Raw genomic sequence first — 21,046 nt, 5'->3', positions numbered from 1 at the left:
TTTCCCACATTTTTCTTGGCAGGACCTCTCAAGCACCATCAGGTTGGTTGGGGAACATTGGTGCACAGCTACTTTCAGGCTGTAAATACTTATGTACATGTGATTTTTTTTTTTTTATTTTTTTTTCCTTTTGCTTTTTTTTTTATAGATTTGCAAAGATTTCAAACAAACTTCTTTCATGTTGTCATTATGGGATATTGTTTGTAGAATTTTGAGGAAAATAATGAATTTAATCCATTTTGGAATAGATTAAATTCCTTATACCAAAATGTGGAAAAAGTGAAGCGCTGTGAATACTTTCTGGATGCACTGTATGTAGGTAGAGAGTGGTGTCTTGTATTTACATAATCAGGTCAAGTTTGACATTTTATTTATAAAAAATTTTGTGATTTGGTTTAGTTAAAAAAAAATAACTATTATAGGGCTATTTTTTCCCTATTTGCCTTGTTATGGTACGGAGGATGTAACAAGTTGAATAGTTAAATACAGAATACTAAATTTGGTGCCTTGATAGTCTTGGCTGGAGATGGAATAATCATACCATATTCCACCTGTAGCCGGGATTTTACCTTTGCGTGCATTGACCCTATAGTAAACCTTCCATGCCAGAGGCTTCGATTGCTAACCTTTTATTTGTAGGTTTCCATTCTAGTTCCAGGTCAGTAACTAAGAAAGTCTTCAATTTGAAGGAACAGCATGATGGGGAGAAATATATAGCATTTCATTAGAGGTCAGCAATGACAGCCTTCAGAATGTCCCAGTGGCACAGGGTAATTTTCTAGAAACATGCCTCATCCATATACAGAGGATATTCTGCTATCCATGATCTATCTCGCTGCTTTTGTCTTGAAATGTGTTGCTTTGCAGTAAGATTGACGTGGAAAGGTAAATGATACCCTTTATTGGCTAACAAGTTATTAAAAATGTTATTATGTAAGAATGTTCTGTCTTAATATGAAGCCTGACAAAGAAGCCTAATTAATTGTTTTGTGATTGATATGAGCTGAAGACCGCACTGGACTGATTAACCACTTCAGCCCTGGAAGATTTGGCTGCTGAATGACCGGACCATTTTTTGCGATTTGGCACTGCGTCGCTTTAACTGACAATTGCGCGGTCGTGCGGCACTGCACCCAAACAAAATTGACTTCCTTTTTTCCCCACAAATAGATCATCTTTGCAGTTTTTATTTTTTGCACTATAAACAAAAAAAGAGCGAGAATTTTGTAAAAAAAAAAAACACAATATTTTGTACTTTTTGCTATATGAAATATCCCCAATTTTTTTTAAAAAAAAGCAATTTTTTATTTTCTCAGTTTATGCCGATATGTATTCTACATATTTTTGGTAATAAAAATCGCAATAAGCATATATTGATTGGTTTGCGCAAAAGTTATAGCGTCTACAAAATAGGGGATAGATTTATAGCATTTTTATTATTATTTTTTTTTTATCAGTAATGGCGGTGATCTGCAGTGGCTGGTCGGCAAGTTATTCTTAGTCATAGTTACATAGTAGGTAAGGTTGAATAAAGACACCAGTCCATCCAGTTAACCTGTGGTGCATGTGTGAGTTTGTCAGTATTAAATCCCATATCCCTGTATGTTGTGATCGTAAAGGTGCCCATCTAATCGTTTTGAAACTAGCGTCATTCCCCGCTCTTACCACTGCTTGTTGGAAGTAATTCCATATCCTTACCGCTCTTATGCCCCGTACACACGGTCGGATTTTCCGATGGAAAATGTCCGATCGGAGCGTGTTGTCGGAAATTCCGACCGTGTGTGGGCTCCATCGGACATTTTCCATCGGATTTTCCGACACACAAAGTTGGAGAGCAGGAGATAACCTCCACTGGTGCTTCTGGCTCCTTCCCCTGCCTAGTGCCCACCATGGCAAGCTGTTTGTTATGGGGGCACTCTTGCAGGCTCGCTCCTGAGCCCTGCTCTGTGTGTCTATTGACACACAGAGGGTGCCTCACCCCCGCTCTCTCCTCACTGGCCGTGATTGAAAATAGGAGGTAGCCAATGTCTCCCGCTGCTGTCTCTGAGCCTATGAGGAGGGAGAGAGCATAGAGAGCTGCTGCTCTAGTGCACATCGCTAGATCACGTTCTGGATCTGTTAGGTATGGGGGGGCTGCATGCAGGAGGTTTTTTACTTTAATGCAGTGTGTGTATTAAGGTAGAAAAACTCCTACCTTTAGAACCACTTTAAAATGGAACCTCACTCTAAAAGTGAAGTGGTTCGCCCCCTCTCCACATCCTGTAACTGAGTTACAAGTTTGTTTTTGTGGGGAGAAGGGAAGCGAGCACTGATTTTTAATTGGTGCCTGCTTCCACTTCCACAATCTTCACCTAGGTGAGGATGGCATCCCCTTGCCCTGTCCCCTCCCAATGCAGGACCATCCACAAAGTGCTGACCGAGCTTGCACATGAGCAATGGGAAGTCAGTTGTGGTTTCTCAGGAAGCCACAGCCGGCTCCCTATCCAAGATGGCGTCACCGGCCACTAGCAACCGAGAGAAGGATCGGCTACGGGAGGACATCGCTGGATCCCAGGCACTGGTAAGCAAGTACCTGATATTTGTGTTTATAGCTGCTGACTTTAAGAAAAATAAAGCTGAAGTTCCTCTTCAAGCTGGAAATACACTAGAAGAATTTATTTGAAAACTTCTGTTTCAGGTTCGTTAGACTTTCTAATGCCCCGTACACACGGTCGGATTTTCCGATGGAAAATGTCCGATCGGAGCGTGTTGTCAGAAATTCCGACCGTGTGTGGGCTCCATCTGACATTTTTCATCGGATTTTCCGACACACAAAGTTGGAGAGCAGGAGATAAAATTTTCCGACAACAAAATCCGTTGTCGGAAATTCCGATCGTGTGTACACAAATCCGACGGACAAAGTGCCACGCATGCTCAGAATAAATAAAGAGATGAAAGCTATTGGCCACTGCCCCGTTTATAGTCCCGACGTACGTGTTTTACGTCACCGCGTTTAGAACAGAGACAAAGACGCACTGTGTAGTGCACTCCGCAGCCGCAACGAAGATATGTGAACTGTCACATTCTCCTGCTATGTGTATGTATGTGTGTGTGTGTGTGTATATATATGTCTCTATATATATATATATATATATATATATATATATATATATATATATATATATATATATATATATGTATGTATGTGTATATATATATATTTATGTGTGTGTGTGTGTATATGTATGTATGTGTGTGTATATATATATATATATATATATATATATATATATATATTACACACACACAGCGTGTAAAATAAGTATTGAACACATCACCATTTTTTCTAGGTAAATGTACAGTGGGGACGGAAAGTATTCAGACCCCCTTAAATTTTTCACTCTGTTATATTGCAGCCATTTGCTAAAATCATTTAAGTTCATTTTTTTTCCTCATTAATGTACACACAGCACCCCATATTGAAAAGCACAGAATTGTTGAAATTTTTGCAGATTTATTAAAAAAGAAAAACTGAAATATCACCTGGTCCTAAGTATTCAGACCCTTTGCTCAGTATTTAGTAGAAGCACCCTTTTGATCTAATACAGCCATGAGTCTTTTTGGGAAAGATGCAACAAGTTGTTCACACCTGGATTTGGGGATCCTCTGCCATTCCTCCTTGCAGATCCTCTCCAGTTCTGTCAGGTTGGATGGTGAACATTTGTGGACAGCCATTTTTAGGTCTCTCCAGAGATGCTCATTTGGGTTTAAGTCAGGACTCTGGCTGGGCCATTCAAGAACAGTCACGGAGTTGTTGTGAAACCACTCCTTCGTTATTTTAGCTGTGTGCTTAGGGTCATTGTCTTGTTGGAAGGTAAACCTTTGGCCCAGTCTGAGGTCCTGAGCACTCTGGAGAAGGTTTTCGTCCAGGATATCCCTGTACTTGGCCGCATTCATCTTTCCCTCAATTGCAACCAGTCATCCTGTCCCTGTAGCTGAAAAACACCCCACAGCCTGATGCTGCCTCCACCATGCTTCACTGTTGGGACTGTATTGGACAGGCGATGAGCAGTGCCTGGTTTTCTCCACACATACCACTTAGAATTAAGGCTAAAAAGTTCTATCTTGGTTTCATCAGACTAAAGAATCTTATTTCTCACCATCTTGGAGTCCTTCAGGTGTTTTTAGCAAACTCCATGCGGGCTTTCATGTGTCTTGCACTGAGGAGAGGCTTCCGTCGGGCCACTCTGCCATAAAGCCCCGACTGGTGGAGGGCTGCAGTGATGGTTGACTTTCCACAACTTTCTCCCATCTTACGACTGCATCTCTAGAGCTCAGCCACAGTGATCTTTGGATTCTTCTTTACCTCTCTCACCAAGACTCTTCTCCCCCGATAGCTCAGTTTGGCCGGATGGCCAGCTCTAGGAAGGTTTCTGGTCGTCCCAAACGTCTTCCATTTAAGGATTATGGAGGCCACTGTGCTCTTAGGAACCTTAAGTGCAGCAGAAATTTTTTTGTAACCTTGGCCAGATCTGTGCCTTGCCACAATTCTGTCTCTGAGCTTTTCAGGTAGTTCCTTTGACCTCATGATTCTCATTTTCTCTGACATGCACTGTGAGCTGTAAGGTCTTATATAGACAGGTGTGTGGCTTTCCTAATCAAGTCCAATCAGTATAATCAAACACAGCTGGGCTCAAATGAAGGTGTAGAACCATCTCAAGGATGATCAGAAGAAATGGACAGCACCTGAGTTAAATATGAGTGTCACTGCAAAGGGTCTGAATACTTAGGACCATGTGATATTTCAGTTTTTCTTTTTTAATAAATCTGCAAAAATGTCAACAATTCTGTGTTTTTCTGTAAATATGGGGTGCTGTGTACATTGAGGAAAAAAAATGAACTTAAATGATTTTAGCAAATGGCTGCAATATAACAAAGAATGAAAAATGTAAGGGGGTCTGAATACCATCCCAACTTTATATCTAAAGTTGCTATTGACATTACATTTTCACCGCGTCGGTAACAACCCATGCAATCCATGCATACATAGACACCAAAACAAATACATTAACAAATTTAAGTTATGTATAATAAAATGGAATGGAAAAAGTATTGAACACCTGACGAAATGGCTGTTCAAAAAGCCACAGAAAGCCAAGACACCAGCTGAAATGTATCATTAATTAGAAAGCAATCCTGCCCCTTGTCAGTGCAAATTAATATCAGCTGGTTCAGTCTCAACTGATGGCCTATAAAAAGATGTTTCATTACCAAGATGTCACACAAGAAACCTCACATGATGGGTAAAAGCAAAGAGCTCTCTCAAGACCTTCATAACCTTATTGTTGCAAAACATACCGATGGCATTGGTTTCAGAAGGATGTCTAAACTTCTGAATGCTCCAGTGAGCACTGTTGGGGCCATAATCCGGGAGTGAAAAGAACATAATTTCACTATAAACCGGCCACGAACTAGGTGCTCCTCACAAGATTTCTGACAGAGTGAAAATAATTATCAGAGTTGTCCAAGAGCCAATGACCACTTGTGGAGAGCTTCAGAAAGACCTGGATTAGCAGGTACAATTGTTTCAAAGAAAACCATAAGTAATGCACTCAACTAGCATGGCCTGAATGCACGCTCACCATGCAAGACTCCATTGCTGAAGAAAAAGCATGTTGAAGCTCGTTTAAAGTTTGCTGCATAATATTTAGACAAGCCTGTAAACTACTGGGAGAATATAGTCTGGTCAGATGAGACCAAATGTGAACTCTTTGGATGCCATAATACACACCATGTTTGGAGGACAAATAGCACATCACCCCAAAAACACCCCCATACCAACAGTGAAGTTTGGAGGTGGGAGCATCATGGTGTGGGGCTGTTTAGCATAGGCTTGTTGTAAAGGCTGAAGGTTTTTACCTTCATGCCCCCCTACTATTTACCTGAGCCCCATCTCAATACAGCAATGTGCATTAAAGCAGCGGCTCTCTGGGTTCCCTGCCTCCTCATTGGCTGGGTGTCAATCACAGCCAGTGAGCCATTTAGGAAAGAGGGGGTCGGGGCCGAGCCAACAGACAGAGCAGCTGCTCAGGAGCAAACCTGTGCTGGTGCCCCCATAGCAAGCTGCTTACTGTGGGGGCACTAGGCAGGAAGGAGGGTCCAGGAACACGGGTAAGGGACCTGAGAAGAGGAGGATCTGGCCTGCTCTGTACAAAACATTACACAGAGCAGGTAAGTATGACATGTTTGTTAGAAAAAAAAAATCAACCTGTTCCCAATGGGTACTTGTATTCATCTGGATTTCTACCCTTAGGTTATCTGGTGACTACAAGCAGTCACATGTCTTACAAACCTGTCTCTGCTATGTAAAGAGAAACATTTTCCATGCTTGTTGAAATGTGGTGTTTTATGTAAGTTTGAGTTTTTGTGTCTGAGTTGCATAAAGAATAATTCTGTGTTGCTTTTCCTTGTATTGCAGCACACAGATTTATGTCAGTACATGGATAAACACCCTGGAGGGCTGCATCCTGACAATGTGAAGGTAAGATGTCCAGTGAGCTGGAGATTCAATTTTATACCCTGCTGATATCAATTTAAAGTCAACCCAAAGAGAATCGGTGCGAACAGTCTTGCGAGATTGATAGATAAACAGTAAAAAAAAAAAGGCTGACATACTTTCCTTCCAGGGAAAAATGTTGTCTCTGATTCCCTCCAGTACTGCTCACATGATCAGAAGCCTTGGCCTTTTAGTTATAAGATCTCTTTTTAAGAAGAGGATCAGCATTCAGGTCCAGCAGAGTAGGTTTGACCAAAGGGCTGAGTGTTTAGTCATATGACCGCACTGGAGTGAATTTGGAGCATCGCTTTCTCCAGAAAAGGTGCATTTTCCAGCCCTTTTGTTACTGTTTAGTTATCCATCTTAGCAAGACGGAAAATATAGATTTAAAGTAAACCTGTTATGCTAGTTCTAACCTCCTTTTGAATATGTTTGTTACCTGGCTGTTATATTGATGGTCTGGCTTTAATGTGTTCAGAGTCATAGATCTGGCAGTATAGTATGCTATGTGAAAAATTCAGAAGTCCCGATCTGTATACTCTGTAGACATGAATGAGCAAGTTTGGGGTGGACAAACTTGACTGGCCTGCACAGAGTCCTGACCTCAACCCAATAGAACACCTCTGGGATGTATTAGAGCAGAGACTGCGAGCCAGGCCTTCCTGTCCACATCAGTACCTGACTTCACAAATTTGCTTCTGGAAGAATGGTCAAACATTCCCATAGACACACTCCTAAACCTTGTGGACAGCCTTCCCAGAAGAGTTGAAGCTGTTATAGCTGCAAAGGGTGGGCCAAGTCAATATTGAACCCTACGGACTAAGACCGGGATGCCATTAAAGTTCATTGCTGTGGGGCCCAAAGCAGCTGCCCCTTGACTTTGAGGCAGGCACTTCCTCCAAATGACTCTGACAGCGCTGGGTAGGTGCCACGGAAGGAACAGTCGGCCTCATTTGCCGATACTGCTCCCCTAGTCCCGGCTGCAACCCTGTCAGTCACGGCGGAGTGATCTGTCCTCTGCCTAATATCGCACAGCTTCTCTTCAACTATGGGCGCTGCCGCTGATGTCCCGTCGCGTGCGGCAAGTCTGGGGCCATCCGCTTTCTCGAACCCCATGCCCCACTGTGACAGTTCTATTTTGCCTTCATCATAGAGAGAGTGCCAATGCCGCTCCGCACCAGCCTGCTGTGGAGGAGGGAGGGGAGAGACACATGGGTTCAAACTTACTGTAGCTCAGGTGTGAGTCCCACACACACAGCACACACGGAGGGGAGAACTGCTAGGAGGGGAGCACAGCACTACTGTCACTACTGAGGGTTTTTATTCTAGAGGCTCTCTACAATAGGAAGGGCCCCTGGACTGGAGGTAGTAGTCCCTCTATAGAGGGGCCCCTGGACTGGAAGTAGCAGTCTTTGGATGGCCTCCATAGAGAAACTGCTTCCTCCAGTCCAGGAGCCCCTCCATAGGGAGACTACTACCTCCAGTCCAGAGGCCCCTCCATAGAGAGATTGCAACTTCTAGTCCAGGGGCCCCTCCATAGAGAGACTGCTATGTTTATTCCAGAGGTCCCTCCATAGAGAAATTGCCACATTTACCTCTAGCAACCAGTAAGTAAAATGGTAATGATGAACAGTAACCATTAGCAACCAATCAGTGAGCAGTAATGATGTGCAGTAACCTCTAGCAACCAATCAATGGGTGGTAATGATGTGCTGTAATCTCTAGCAACCAGTCAGTGAGCAGTAATGATATGCAGTAGCCTCTAGCAACCAATCAATGAGCAGTAATGCTGTGTTGTAACCTCTAGCAACTAATCATTGACCAGTAATGATGTGGTGTAATATCTAGCACAGGGGTAGGAAACCTTGCCACTCCAGCTGTGGTGAAACACAAATGCCATCATGCCTCTGCCTCTAGGAGTCATGCCTGTGATTGTCATGGTCTTGCAATGTCTCATTGGACTTGTTGTTTCACCACAGCTAGAGGGCAGAGGTTGCCTACCCCTGCTCTAGCAACTAATCATTGAGCAGTAATGATGTGGTGTAATGTCTAGCAACCAGTCAGTGATCAGTAATGATGTGCTGTAACCTCTAGCAACTAATCAGTGAGCGGTAATGATGTGCTGTAACCTCTAGCAACTAATCATTGAGCGGTAATGATGTGCTGTAACCTCTACCAACTGATTAGTGAGCGGTAATGATATGCTGTAACCTCTGGCAACCAATCGCAATCATTGCCTGATCTGCTGTAGTAAACTGATTTTGAGTCGAGCTACTATTTATTGTACGTCTCAGAGCAGGTGGAGGGCATAATTGGCGGGGGAGAGAGAGAGTGTCTCAAGAAAATGTTTGCCCAGGGTCCAATCTATATTAAAGACGGCCCTGACCTGGTCACATCCTTTCCTTTTATTGGGCCATATATGGCCCGTCTGTGGCTAGTCATAGACATGAAGTCGCAGACACTCCTTTGCTCTGTAGAATGATAGTAACATAAACACGTTCAATAGGCTTGATTTACTATAAGCCAATATGCTGTTCACTTTGTAAAGGAATTTTTCCCTAGCTTAGTGATTGAGGTGAAGCTCTGTTGACTTCCATATTCCAATCAAATGCAAGCAAAAAGATTTATTTTTTAATTTTCTTTGCATATCATCGGGTATTCTTTGCATGAATATTTTTCACCCCTTTTACTAAGCTAAGGGAAAATTCCCTTGCAAAGTAAACCTCCTATTTGCCTCAGTGGGGTTGATTTACTAAAACCGGAAAGTGTAAAATCTGGTGCAGCTGTGCATGGTAGCCAATCAGCTTCTAACTTCAGCTTGTTCAATAAAGACCAGGCCTTTTTCTAACACTTGTTTTTTACCAGTAAAAATCTGTATTTTTTGCTAGAAAATTACTTAGAACCCTCAAATAGTATATATATTTATTTAACAGAGACCCTAGAGAATAAAAATGGCAGTCCTTGCATTTTTATGTTATGTGGTTTTTGTGCAGCCATTTTTTAAATGCAATTTTTTGGGAAAACAAAACACTTAAAGGAATAAGAAAAAAATATATATGCTCCATTTTTTTTTTTAATAATATAAAAGCTGTTACGCTAAGTACATAGATACCTAACATGTCATGCTTTAAAATTGTGCACGCTCGTGGAATGATGCCAAAATACGCTACTTAACAGGACAGGGATATGTTAAATAAAAAATGTATATATTTGTTTTATTATGTTTTTTAATGTTTTACACTGTCCTTTTAACTTTTTTTTTTTTTAAATCATTTTTATTGCTATTGCAAGGAATGTAAACATCCCTTGTGATAACAATATAGTATGAGGGGGCTTCTTTATGGAGAGACCCCAAATCTCTCCTCTACCTTTTTAAAAGCAAAAGATCAAATACATTTTTGTTATCTTTTACTTTAGGAAAAAAAAGCTATGTTTACATGGTCTGAGAACCAGAAGTGATGTCACAACGTCGCTCCAGTCCTCCAAGGGCATAGAGATGAGTGACGGCCATCTTCCCATGGCTTATCTTCATGGTAAGCCACCGCCGGCGCTGGATGATTTCCGGGCTCAGCGATCGGTAACTTAAATCCAGGAACCACTGGGAAGAGCTGGGAGGGGGAGAGCACCCCTCTCATTAACTTCTTAAAGTGATCCCATGGCAAATCCACTGCGGGATCACTTTTATCTGAAAGTCCAGCGCCTGAGGGAAAAGAAAATACCAGAGTTATGGCATCTAGCAGCAGCCATAACGCCAGTATTTAATGTCAAACGAATTATGTATTTTCCCACTTAGGCGGTCAGCAAGTGGTTAGGCTTTGACAATAAAACCTGGAAGCTGATTGGTTTCTACAGTGCCTTGCAAAAGTATTCACCCCCTTGGCATTTTTCGTGTTTTGTTGCCTCACAACCTGGAATTAACATGCTTTGTTTGAGGATTCACATCATTTAATTTACAAAACATGCCCACAACTTTGAAGAATTTTTTTTTTTGTGAAGCAAACAAATAGGACAAAGTAACAGAAAAAGTCAATGTGCATAACTATTCACCCCCCTAAAGTTAATACTTTGTAGAGCCAACTTTTGCGACTATCACAGCTCCAAGTCACTTTGGATAAGTCTCTATGAGCTCACCACATCTTACCACTGGGATTTTTGCCCATTCCTCCTTGCAAAACTGCTCCAGCTCTTTCAAGTTGGATGGTTTGCGCTTGTGAACAGCAATCTTTAAGTCTGACCACAGATTTTCTATTGGATTGAGGTCTGGGATTTGACTAGGCCATTCCAACACATTAACATTTTTCACCTTAAACCACTCAAGTTTTGCTTTAGCAGTGTGTTTGGGGTCATTGTCCTGCTGGAAGGTGAACCTCCGTCCTAGCCTCCAATCATACACAGAGTGGTACAGGTTTTGCTCAAAATATCCCTGTATTTAGCACCATCCATCTTTCCCTCAACTCCGACCAGTTTCTCAGTCACGACTGCTGAAAAACATCCCCACAGCATGATGCTGCCACCACCATGTTTCACTGTGGGGATGGCGTTCTTTGGGTGATGTGATGTGTTGGGTTTGCGCCAGACATAGCGGTTTCTTTGAAGGCCATAAAGTTCAATTTTAGTCTCATCAGACCAGAGCCCCTTCCTCCATACATTTTGGGAGTCTCCCACATGCCTTTTTGCAAACTCAAAACGTGCCATTTTGTTTTCTGCTGAAAGTAATGGCTTTCTCTAGGCTACTCTGCCATAAAGCCCAACTCTATGGAGCGTACGGCTTATTGTCCTCCTATGTACAGATACTCCAGTCTCTGCTGTGAATCTCTGCAGCTCCTCCAGGGTTACCTTAGGTCTCTGTGCTGCCTCTCTGATTAATGCCCTCCATGCCCGGTCCGTGAGTTTTGGTGTGCAGCCGTCTCTTGACAGGTTTGTTGTTGTGCCATGTTCTTTCCATTTTTGGTTATGATAGATTTGATGGTGCTCCTAGGGATCATCAAAGATTTGGATATTTTTTTATAACCTAATCCTGACTTGTACTTCTCAACAACATTGTCCCTTACTTGTTTGGAGAGTTCCTTGGTCTTCATGGCAGTGTTTGGTTAGGGGTGCCTCTTTCTTAGGTGTTGCAGCCTCTGGGGCCTTTCAAAAAGGTGTGTATATGTAATGACAGATCATGTGACACTTAGATTGCACACAGGTGGACATCATTTCACTAATTATGTGACTTCTGAAGGTAATTGGTTGCATCAGAGCTTTTTATGGGCTTCATAACAAAGGGGGTGAATACATACGCACATGCCAAGTATCAGTTTTTTATTTCTGAAAAATAGTTTTATGTATATATTTTTCTAATTTTACTTGACCAGACTATTGTGTTCTGATCCATCACATATAATTTAGATTAAAAAAGATTAAAAAAAAATTGAACTAAAGGCTGTAAAGTAACAAAATAGGTAAAAAGCCAAGGGGTGTGAATACTTTTGGAAGGCACTGTATGCACAGCTGCACCATATTTTGCACTCTCCAGTTTTAGTAAATAAACTCCAATAAGTCTAGCCATGCATGCATGTTTACATTCAAAGCATACATACCGTGCTCCGGGGGTCACCTTACTTAGGAAAATTTTGGGAAAATCCATATTGTACAATCAGTTTTAACCCCTATGATTGGTTGATCAGGAGCTTCTGCATTGGTTGGAGATTACCCATAGACATGCAGTCAATTCCCAATCTAACTCCAATGCACATTTCAGCCATACAGATCAATATATCTAGTGATCCCCTCTGTAAGGTCTTTCATATAAATGATCCTCCTTCAATAAACAATTAACCTGGAATTGTTCATTCATCAGGCCTCACATTTAGGGCTAGCCTGTGTATAGCTTTTGCAGTTTCCTCTTTTGTAGAGTTATGATTGGGATTAGCAGATTTGTTGAGTGTTTCCTCTAGAGGAAGCCCGTGATAAAGGGGGCTGAAGAGCTTGTACATTAGCACAGAGGAGACAATGCTGGCACATGTCCAGGATCTGCGGGAGCCGGTATTAATTATGTGGCCCCCACTACATCTCTACTGGAGCCTGAATGGGCAAATCGCGCGTGCCCTATAATAAAGCTGTCTGTCTCAATTCTCACTGTCAGACACAAGACAATCCAGCCCGCAGCTCTCCTCTCTGCCCATCTATTCAAATTAAATAATATGCCAGCAACTTATTTATTTCAATTGCTTCTTCTTGTCTGGCTGTTTGGCGCTGTCATTCGCAGCTCGCACAAGGTCATTGTTCCAGAATAAATCACCCTGTTTAAATTTGGCCATTTTATGATATGTTTTCTGTAGGAAATGTACAGTTCTTTTTTTTTTTTGGTTTTTTTTTTTTGTTCGTTTAGTATTTTTGGTTCGATCATAAAGGAAAACTTTTATCCATTATCAGTTGAGTCCTTTAGGTCATACTAAACACATTGATTGAATTAAATCTTCAAGGGGCCAAATGATCTCCTGAGGGCCACACCTGCTTAATTCCAGAAAAAGATTATAACTTTTTGGTATTAATAATTCAGTAACTATTGCAGTTTACAGAGTAAAGCGCCTAATGTTTCCCTTAAGGTCCCTTTCACACCACTTTTTTGCCGATTTTGCTGCGTTTTTGACGCAATTTCAGGGAATGCCTATATAAACTTCAGGTCTACTGACCTAAACTCACATCAAAATTGGACCAAAGTAGTATAGGGACTACTCTTAAGTCGCACAGATATGAATGGTACTCATTGGAAATCATGGGGTATGACTTGTCATGCGACTTTGCACGTCTCAGGACAAGTCGCACAAGTGTGAAAGAGGCCTAAGTATTTAGCTGCAAAGATTATGTAAAGAAGTGTAGCCTTTATTACGTAGAGGACAACTGGGGCCTCGCTCCAAAGTCCCAGTTGAAGTCATAGTAAGGCCTCTTACACTCTGTACTGATGTATGAGCATCAGACTTTCTTGGCAGAAAAAGAACACGAAGATGGGATGTATATCACTTGCATGTATTTGCGTGTATTTACGAGTTTACGTGCAACTGACTGGCAACTCATATTTCTGGATTTTTTTTAACTGATCAATACACAGCGCAATGTTTAAGGGCCTGTGTGTACGGGCACATTAAAAACAATGGACTGCATTTAGATTGGTTAAAAAAAAAAATTGCCTGTATGCCGGAAAACTGAGCGTTTTCAGGCAGCAGTGTGCAAGAGGCCTAATAGATACAGTGCCTTAAAAAATATATATATACCCCTTGAAATGTTCCACATTTTGTCATCTTACAACCAAAAACGTAAATGTATTTTATTGGGATTTTATGTGATCGACCAACACAAAGTGGCACATAATTGTGAAGTGGAAGGAAAATGGTTTTCAACATTTGAACATACAGCCAGAGCTACAATGAAATGGTTTAGATCAAAGCATATTCATGTGTTAGAATGGCCCAGTCAAAGTCCAGACCTAAATCTAATTGAGAATCTGTAGCAAGTCTTGAAAATTGCTGTTCAGGCACTCTCTATTCAATCTGACAGAGCTTGAGGGATTTTGCAAAGAAGAATGGGCAAAAATGTCCCTCTCTAGATGGGCAAAGCTGGTAGAGACATCCCCAAAAAGACTTGCAGCTGTAATTGCAGGGAAAGGTGGTTCTACAAAGTATTGACTCAGGGGGGCCGAATACAAATGCACGCCACACTTTTCACATATTTATTTTAAAAACTTTTGAAAACCATTAATACTTTTCCTTCCACTGCACATTTATGTGCCACTTTGTGTTGGTCTATCACATAAAATCCCAATAAAATACATTTACATTTTTTGGTTGTAATATGACAAAGTGTGCAAACATTCAAAGGGTATGAATACTTTTTCAACGCACTGTAGGTGTCTCATTATGGCTGTAAAAGTATTACTAAACCCAAGAACCTGCGTTCATTATACCTGGTCTCCCACAGTACACAGAACATGGAAATGCAGTTATTTGAGTAAATGGAAACTGCTAAATACCTTTTCTCATCAGCATTTAGAGCAGTCTTGTGACTTTTATCCGTGTCTGGTTAAAGCTTGTAGGAGGAGTTTTCATTCTCCTCTGATTGTCATATGAGGATACAGGACCACTGACCCTCTGTCTGGACAGTGCTGATTGGCCCTGTGCTGATCACGTGCGTTTTTTTTTTTCCCAAGAAAAAAAAAAAAAAAAAAACCCTCTAGCAATACACACCAAACTGAGCCTGTGCACTGGAGAGAGAAACCTCATTTTTACAAGACAAAGGTTTTTCAAAACATTTAATAGAAACCCCAAAATCATAACATTAGGAGATATAGGACTATAAAGGGATAAAATGGTATGAGACTTTAATCGACCTTTAGTCTCGATTCACACTGATGCGGTACAAAGCTGATGCGATTTCACAGTGCGATTTCTGTTTTGACAGGTGCAATTCTAATGCGAATTCTGAAGGGATTTGGAAAAGTGTGCACAGAACTAACACTAAACTCACACAGGAACCTTTTTTAAACCATATCAAATTCGCACCGCATAAATGTAAACAGCCTTCATTGGAAATAATGCTTTTTTAGATGACATGCAAGTCTATGCTTTTCTGAACCCACCTGATCTGCACAGAGCAATAATTATATCGGTGAGGGTGTCTCTGTAAGGTGCCACATCCGAATTGACTAAACAAAGAAAGGGTATCCCCTAAATGGGCTTTTAAGGCACTGAAATAGTTTATAGAAAAAGCATATTTTATTAAACATAGTATACGCAATAAAGATAAAATGTACTGGAATGGTTACAGTTACTGTGTACAAAGTACAAAATCACCACATCGATTGACAGTAAATTTCTCGTTCCGCTGATGCGTTTCAGAGTATCTGTCTCCTTCTTCAGGGGTGTCAATAAAAATGTCAATTATACATACCCTGTTTCCCCGAAAATAAGCCCTATCCTGAAAATAAGACCTACAAGGACCTTAACTAGGGCTTATTTGGGGGGTAGGGCTTACATTGCAGCCATCACCGACAATTACGCTAGGTCTTATTTTCAGGGAAACAGGGTATATATATATATATATATATATATATATATATATATATATATATATATATATATATATATATATATATATATATATATATGATATCGTAAATGAAACATTCTGATAAAGTTTAGTAAAAACAAGAAATATGAGCAGGACTGTGTCTCCAAAAATCTGCCCACTTCAAATGGCTGATTTTCAGAGCGTATGATGGTATCACATCAAACAGGAACTGAATACTGAAGCCAAAGGAAGGCATAGCCCTGTTTGTGTGGGAACAATAAGTTTGTTGAAAAGTTGATGACACACTAAATAGTAGATGTCAACTCAATATGTGGGAAGCAGCCGTATGGAGACACGTCCTGGCATCCAGACCACCTGGTAGATGTCTGATCGGCATAAAATTTGCATAAGTGTGAACTGGCAATTTTTTTTCAGAGGACCACAGGTGTAATAAGGCCTAATGCGTCCAACGCAACAAAAAAAAAAAAAGAAAACGCCAGTTTTGACATTCACGTGTTAGATCTGACCAGCCATATCAATATTATAGAGACTTTAAAGAAGCCAGGGCATTAAAGGGAACTATAAGGCTAGATTCACACATGTCCGACTGCAGTTTGCAGTTCGGAGTCCGGTGTGGTTTTGTTCACCAGTTTAGGTGCGATTCAGGTGCATATCTTTAATTGAATTCGCAACTAAACCGAACCCAAAATCGCACAGGATCCTTTTCTGATATGGACCACGATCCATTGAAAGCCGATCTGATTCACATGTTCTGCAGATCAGATGCAGGTATAAATGCATGCGATTCGCATATATGTGAACTGAGCCGAATAGTTTGAAGTAGATTTTTTTTTTTTTTTTTTTTTAGGCTGCAGGCTTTTAAACTCTATCTGTGATTCAAATACGAGGTGGCCTGTCGGAAAAGAGCAGGTGGGAGGACTCTTTTGTAAGGAGAAGATAAGAGTTGCCCTGTAAATTTATGACATGAAACCATGAAATGTATAAAATACAGTGCCTTGCAAAAGTATTCACCCCCCTTGGCATTTTTCATGTTTTGCTGCCTCACAACCTGGAATTACAATGGATTGTTTGAGGATTTGCATAATTTAATTTACAGAACATGCCCACAACTTTGAAGATTTTTTTTTTTTTTTATTGTGAAGCAAACAACAAATAGGACAAAATAACAGAAAAAGTCAATGTGCATAACTATTAACCCCCCTAAAGTCAATACTTTGTAGAGCCACCTTTTGTGGCTATCACAGCTCCAAGTCACTTTGGATAAGTCTCTATGAGCTTGCCACATCTTACCACTGGGATTTTTCACCATTCCTCCTTGCAAAACTGCTCCAGCTCCTTCAAGTTGGATGGTTTGCGCTTGTCAACAGCAATCTTTAAGTCTGACCACAGATTTTCTATTGAATTGAGGTCTGGGCTTTGACTAGGCCATTCCAACACATTTACATGTTTCCCCTTAAACCACTCCAAGTGTTGCTTTAGCAGTGTGTTTGGGGTCATTGTCCTCATGGAAGGTGAACCTCCTTCCTAGCCTCAAATCACACACAGAGTGGTACAGGTTTTGCTAAGGAATATCCCTGTATTTAGCACCATCCATCTTTCCCTCAACTCTGAGCAGTTTCCCAGTCCTGACTGCTGAAAAACATCCTCACAGCATTATGCTGCCACCACCATGTTTCACTGTGGGGATGGTGTTCTTTGGGTGATGTGATGTGTTGGGTTTGCGCCAGACATAGCATTTTTTTTGATGGCCAAAAAGTTCAATTTTAGTCTCATCAGACCAGAGCACCTTCCTCCATACATTTTGGGAGTCTCCCACATGCCTTTTCAGCAAAAAAACAAAATGGCACGTTTTGAGTTTGGGAAAGTAATAGCTTTCTTCTGGCCACTCTGGTCACTCTGGGAGGAGGATGTCGTCTATGCCCAGCCAAGGCCCCAGGTGGCCTTGTGGGTCCGCTACATAGACGACATCCTCCTCCTCTCTGATCTATCTGAGTACATGTGCTTCCTTAACAACAATGACAGGGGCATTCAGCTTAATTATGAAGCTAGTCCGAAACAGATCAATTTTTTAGATCTCACTATCTCCATTCATAACAATCAATTTGTCACTTCTACGTATTTTAAACCGACCGATAGGAACTCTTTCATCCCCCATGATAGCTGCCATCACGCCTCATGGCTCAAATCTGTGCCTAAGAGCCAGTTTCTCCGACTAAAATGGAATTGCACAGATGTCACCTTTCGGAATCAGGCACAAATCTTGACTCAGAGATTTGTCGCCAAGGGCTACTCCCCAGACTTTGTGGCCAGTACGTTGGACCAGGTTGAAAAAGTGGACCGCAAAGATTTACTTGTGGAGCGAGCTAAGGATCCGATCGATGCTTCGTTTCGTTGCCCTTTTGTCACCGACTTTACCTGCCATCACTCTAAAGTTAAACGTATTATTAATAAGTATTGGCATATCCTCAAAAACGATAGGGTGCTGGCATCTATTTTGCCAGTTAAACCGCAAGTAGTGTTCAGGGGGGCACCATCGCTTAAAAATAAAGTGGCACCCAACATTTTTGACACCCCTATTTCAAGGCCCAGTTTCTTTTCTGAGCTGACAGGATACTTCCAGTGTAGGAGGTGTCAGGTTTGTTCGCTAAATGGTTGTAGGAGTAGAAGAACGGTGAACTTTACCTCTACTTGCACACGCAACAAACCCTTTACCATTGAGCCCTTTATTACATGCTCCACCACGGGGGTGGTCTACTTACTGCAGTGCCCGTGTGGCCTGCAGTATGTGGGCCGAACTAAAAGACCCCTGCAGGTGAGATTAAATGAGCACATTAATAATATCAGGAGAGGATTTACAAAACACTCTGTGTCAAAACATTACCTGACAGCTCATAGCCGAGACCCCACAGGTACCATTTTTTTGGGGATAGACAAATTTAAGCCCCACTGGAGGGGTAGTGTCTTGGTGCGTAGCATCTCCAGATTAGAGATGGCCTGGGTCTATAAATTGAAGACCTATACCCCCTTTGGTCTTAATATCGATGTCGATGTTAACTCCTTTATAGACAATTCTTAGAGAGTGGGGGTTAATTCTGTTACCATCAGTCTTCTTTTTATTTATTTATACATCTTTCTTTACTTTTTAGGCATATACAGTATATATGAGAGTAATATCTGTTTTTACGGCATATATTAATGCTTTATGAATCGCTGTACTTTGAGTGCCCTCTCATTTCAGGGAAACGGTACCTTATTTTTATTTTCATTTTTCCAAAATTATTTTTTTAAATATCTTTTACATTTATTTATTTTTTACTATGTTTTTGGTAATGAACAGGGGTTCGCCGGATGCGGTTTGGTGACCCCTGGTATTTTGGTTACTCTAAAGGGAACCCAAAAGGAAGATGGAAGAGAAGAGGGAAGGAGAAGGAAAGAAAAAGAAAGGGAAAGGAAAAGAAATTTTTTTTTTTTTTTTATTCTTTTATTCATATTTTGATCCATTTATTTATTTCAATATATTTTTTAACTACTGTTTTTTCCCTATATGACGTTAAAACCATCCTTGGTTTTGTTTTTCTGGGCTTTTAAACTAAGCCTCATTAAGATCAACCAGGGTATGCACACATGACTCTGTTACAGAATTATGCGTGTGCGATATATATAAATTTATTTATATATATAATCCTTTAAGTAAAAGTAATTTATTAGCGGACTGCATGGATTTTCCCTTTTATAAGTGAATATTTTTCAATAGCAGCCTTGTAATTCCTCTTTATATGTGTTGGTTATGATAGGCTCGATAGGGACTATCCATACGCTATCATTATACCCTGAACATCTATTATAGAGGTAACGCTTTGTATTTGCCCATACTGTTTCCCTTAGGCAAGATGGCGCTTCAATTCCTTCTTTAGCAATGAGATGCTGTTAGTGTGTCTATTTAAGCGGTGCGTCGGGACGTTGCTCGCATCCCGTGACCACGTCCTGTTGTGACGAAATGACGTAGGGAGGAGGAGCTACATCCCGACGACACCGCGATTCGAACACCCGGAAGACACAGGTTGCCTTGGAGCCGGCCGGCTTTCCTGTACTTTTTTTATGCTACTGATTCTGTAAGTGCAATCTTTACTTTTTTATTCAATAAAACGTTGGATTTTATGCTATGTGGAGCACTTTATTTCTTTCATGGGGACACATCCTTTCCATGGTGATGTGACTGGTGGAGAGAGTTCCTGGATTCGGATGACAAGTGCCTGTTGTACAGATCCCTGGCTGGGGTTGTAGCCATCCGCCCTTTCAGGTCTCCTATAACTAAGAGACCAATTTTTTCTGGTAAGAGGCAGCAGTTTTTGAGAGGTGGAGGTCTGTCTACGCACCTTATTTCACTACAGCAAGTTTTTGTTCCAGTATTCACTCAGCACTTGGGGACACTTATCATTTTGTTTTGCATGCGTGTTACAAAGCATGTACGGACTATAATCATTATCGTTTCTGTACAGCCATGGACTTTTTTTGGGTTTTATAATTTTGTTTATCTCTACACTGATTATTCATTTTATGTTTTGGCACAGATATATATTTGTCACATTATTATATTTTGCCTCAGTGTTTTGAGACATTCACTTGTTTGTATCTAGTCACGCATTATTGAGTGTTTCTTTTTCTTTTTTCTGTTTTCTTTTTTTCACGGACATAGGAAGCATTATCTGTGTCCTACAAATTTATTTTTATTATGGTGCATTCATACACTGACTAGCATTGAAATATTTGCTCAGTGACCACTACTTATCCTCATATTTTTATGAGGCTTTTGGGCACTTGTTTGTTGCCACTCTCAGTTTTTTAGCGCGACTTTTTGAATTTTATTAGATTATATGGTTTACTACTTTTTAGTCGCAGCTCATGTAAATTAGTGTAAGCGCAGTATTTATTTTATACCACTCTGCCATAAAGCCCAACTCTATGGAGTGTACGACTTATTGTCGTCCTATGTACAGATACTCCAGTCTCTGCTGTGGAACTCTGCAGCTCCTCCAGGGTTACCTTAGGTCTCTGTGCTGCCTCTCTGATTAATGCCCTCCTTGCCCAGTCCGTAAGTTTTGGTTTGCGGCCGTCTCTTGGCAGGTTTGCTGTTGTGCCATGTTCTTTCCATTTGGTTATGATAGATTTGATGGTGCTCCTAGAAATCATCAAAGATTTGGATATTGTTTTATAACCTAACCCGGACTTGTACTTCTCAACAACATTGTCCCTTACTTGTTTGGAGAGTTCCTTGGTCTTCATGGCAGTGTTTGGTTAGTGGTGCCTCTTGCTTAGGTGTCGCCTCCTCTGGGGCCTTTCACAAAGGTGTGTATATGTAATGACAGATCATGTGACACTTAAATTGCACACAGGTGGACATCATTTCACTAACTATGGGACTTCTGAAGGTAATTGGTTGCA

General features: G+C 41.0%; 1 protein-coding gene across 4 annotated transcripts in view; it reads left to right on the top strand.

Annotated features, from left to right (window-relative positions):
• CDK14 (cyclin dependent kinase 14) overlaps nt 1-21,046 on the top strand; it is a 678,339-nt gene that overhangs the window by 289,281 nt on the left and 368,012 nt on the right. For all 4 annotated transcript variants that reach the window (XM_073629653.1, XM_073629651.1, XM_073629654.1 and 1 more), the window contains one exon: nt 6,458-6,520. In XM_073629653.1, coding sequence (XP_073485754.1) covers nt 6,458-6,520 — 63 coding nt within the window. The remainder of the gene's footprint in view (nt 1-6,457; nt 6,521-21,046) is intronic.

Source organism: Aquarana catesbeiana, linkage group LG05, assembly GCF_042186555.1.
Source record: "Aquarana catesbeiana isolate 2022-GZ linkage group LG05, ASM4218655v1, whole genome shotgun sequence".
NCBI classification, from domain to species: Eukaryota; Metazoa; Chordata; class Amphibia; order Anura; family Ranidae; genus Aquarana; species Aquarana catesbeiana.
Note: the sequence above shows the minus strand (reverse complement) of the source record. Positions and strands in the feature narration are given on the sequence as shown.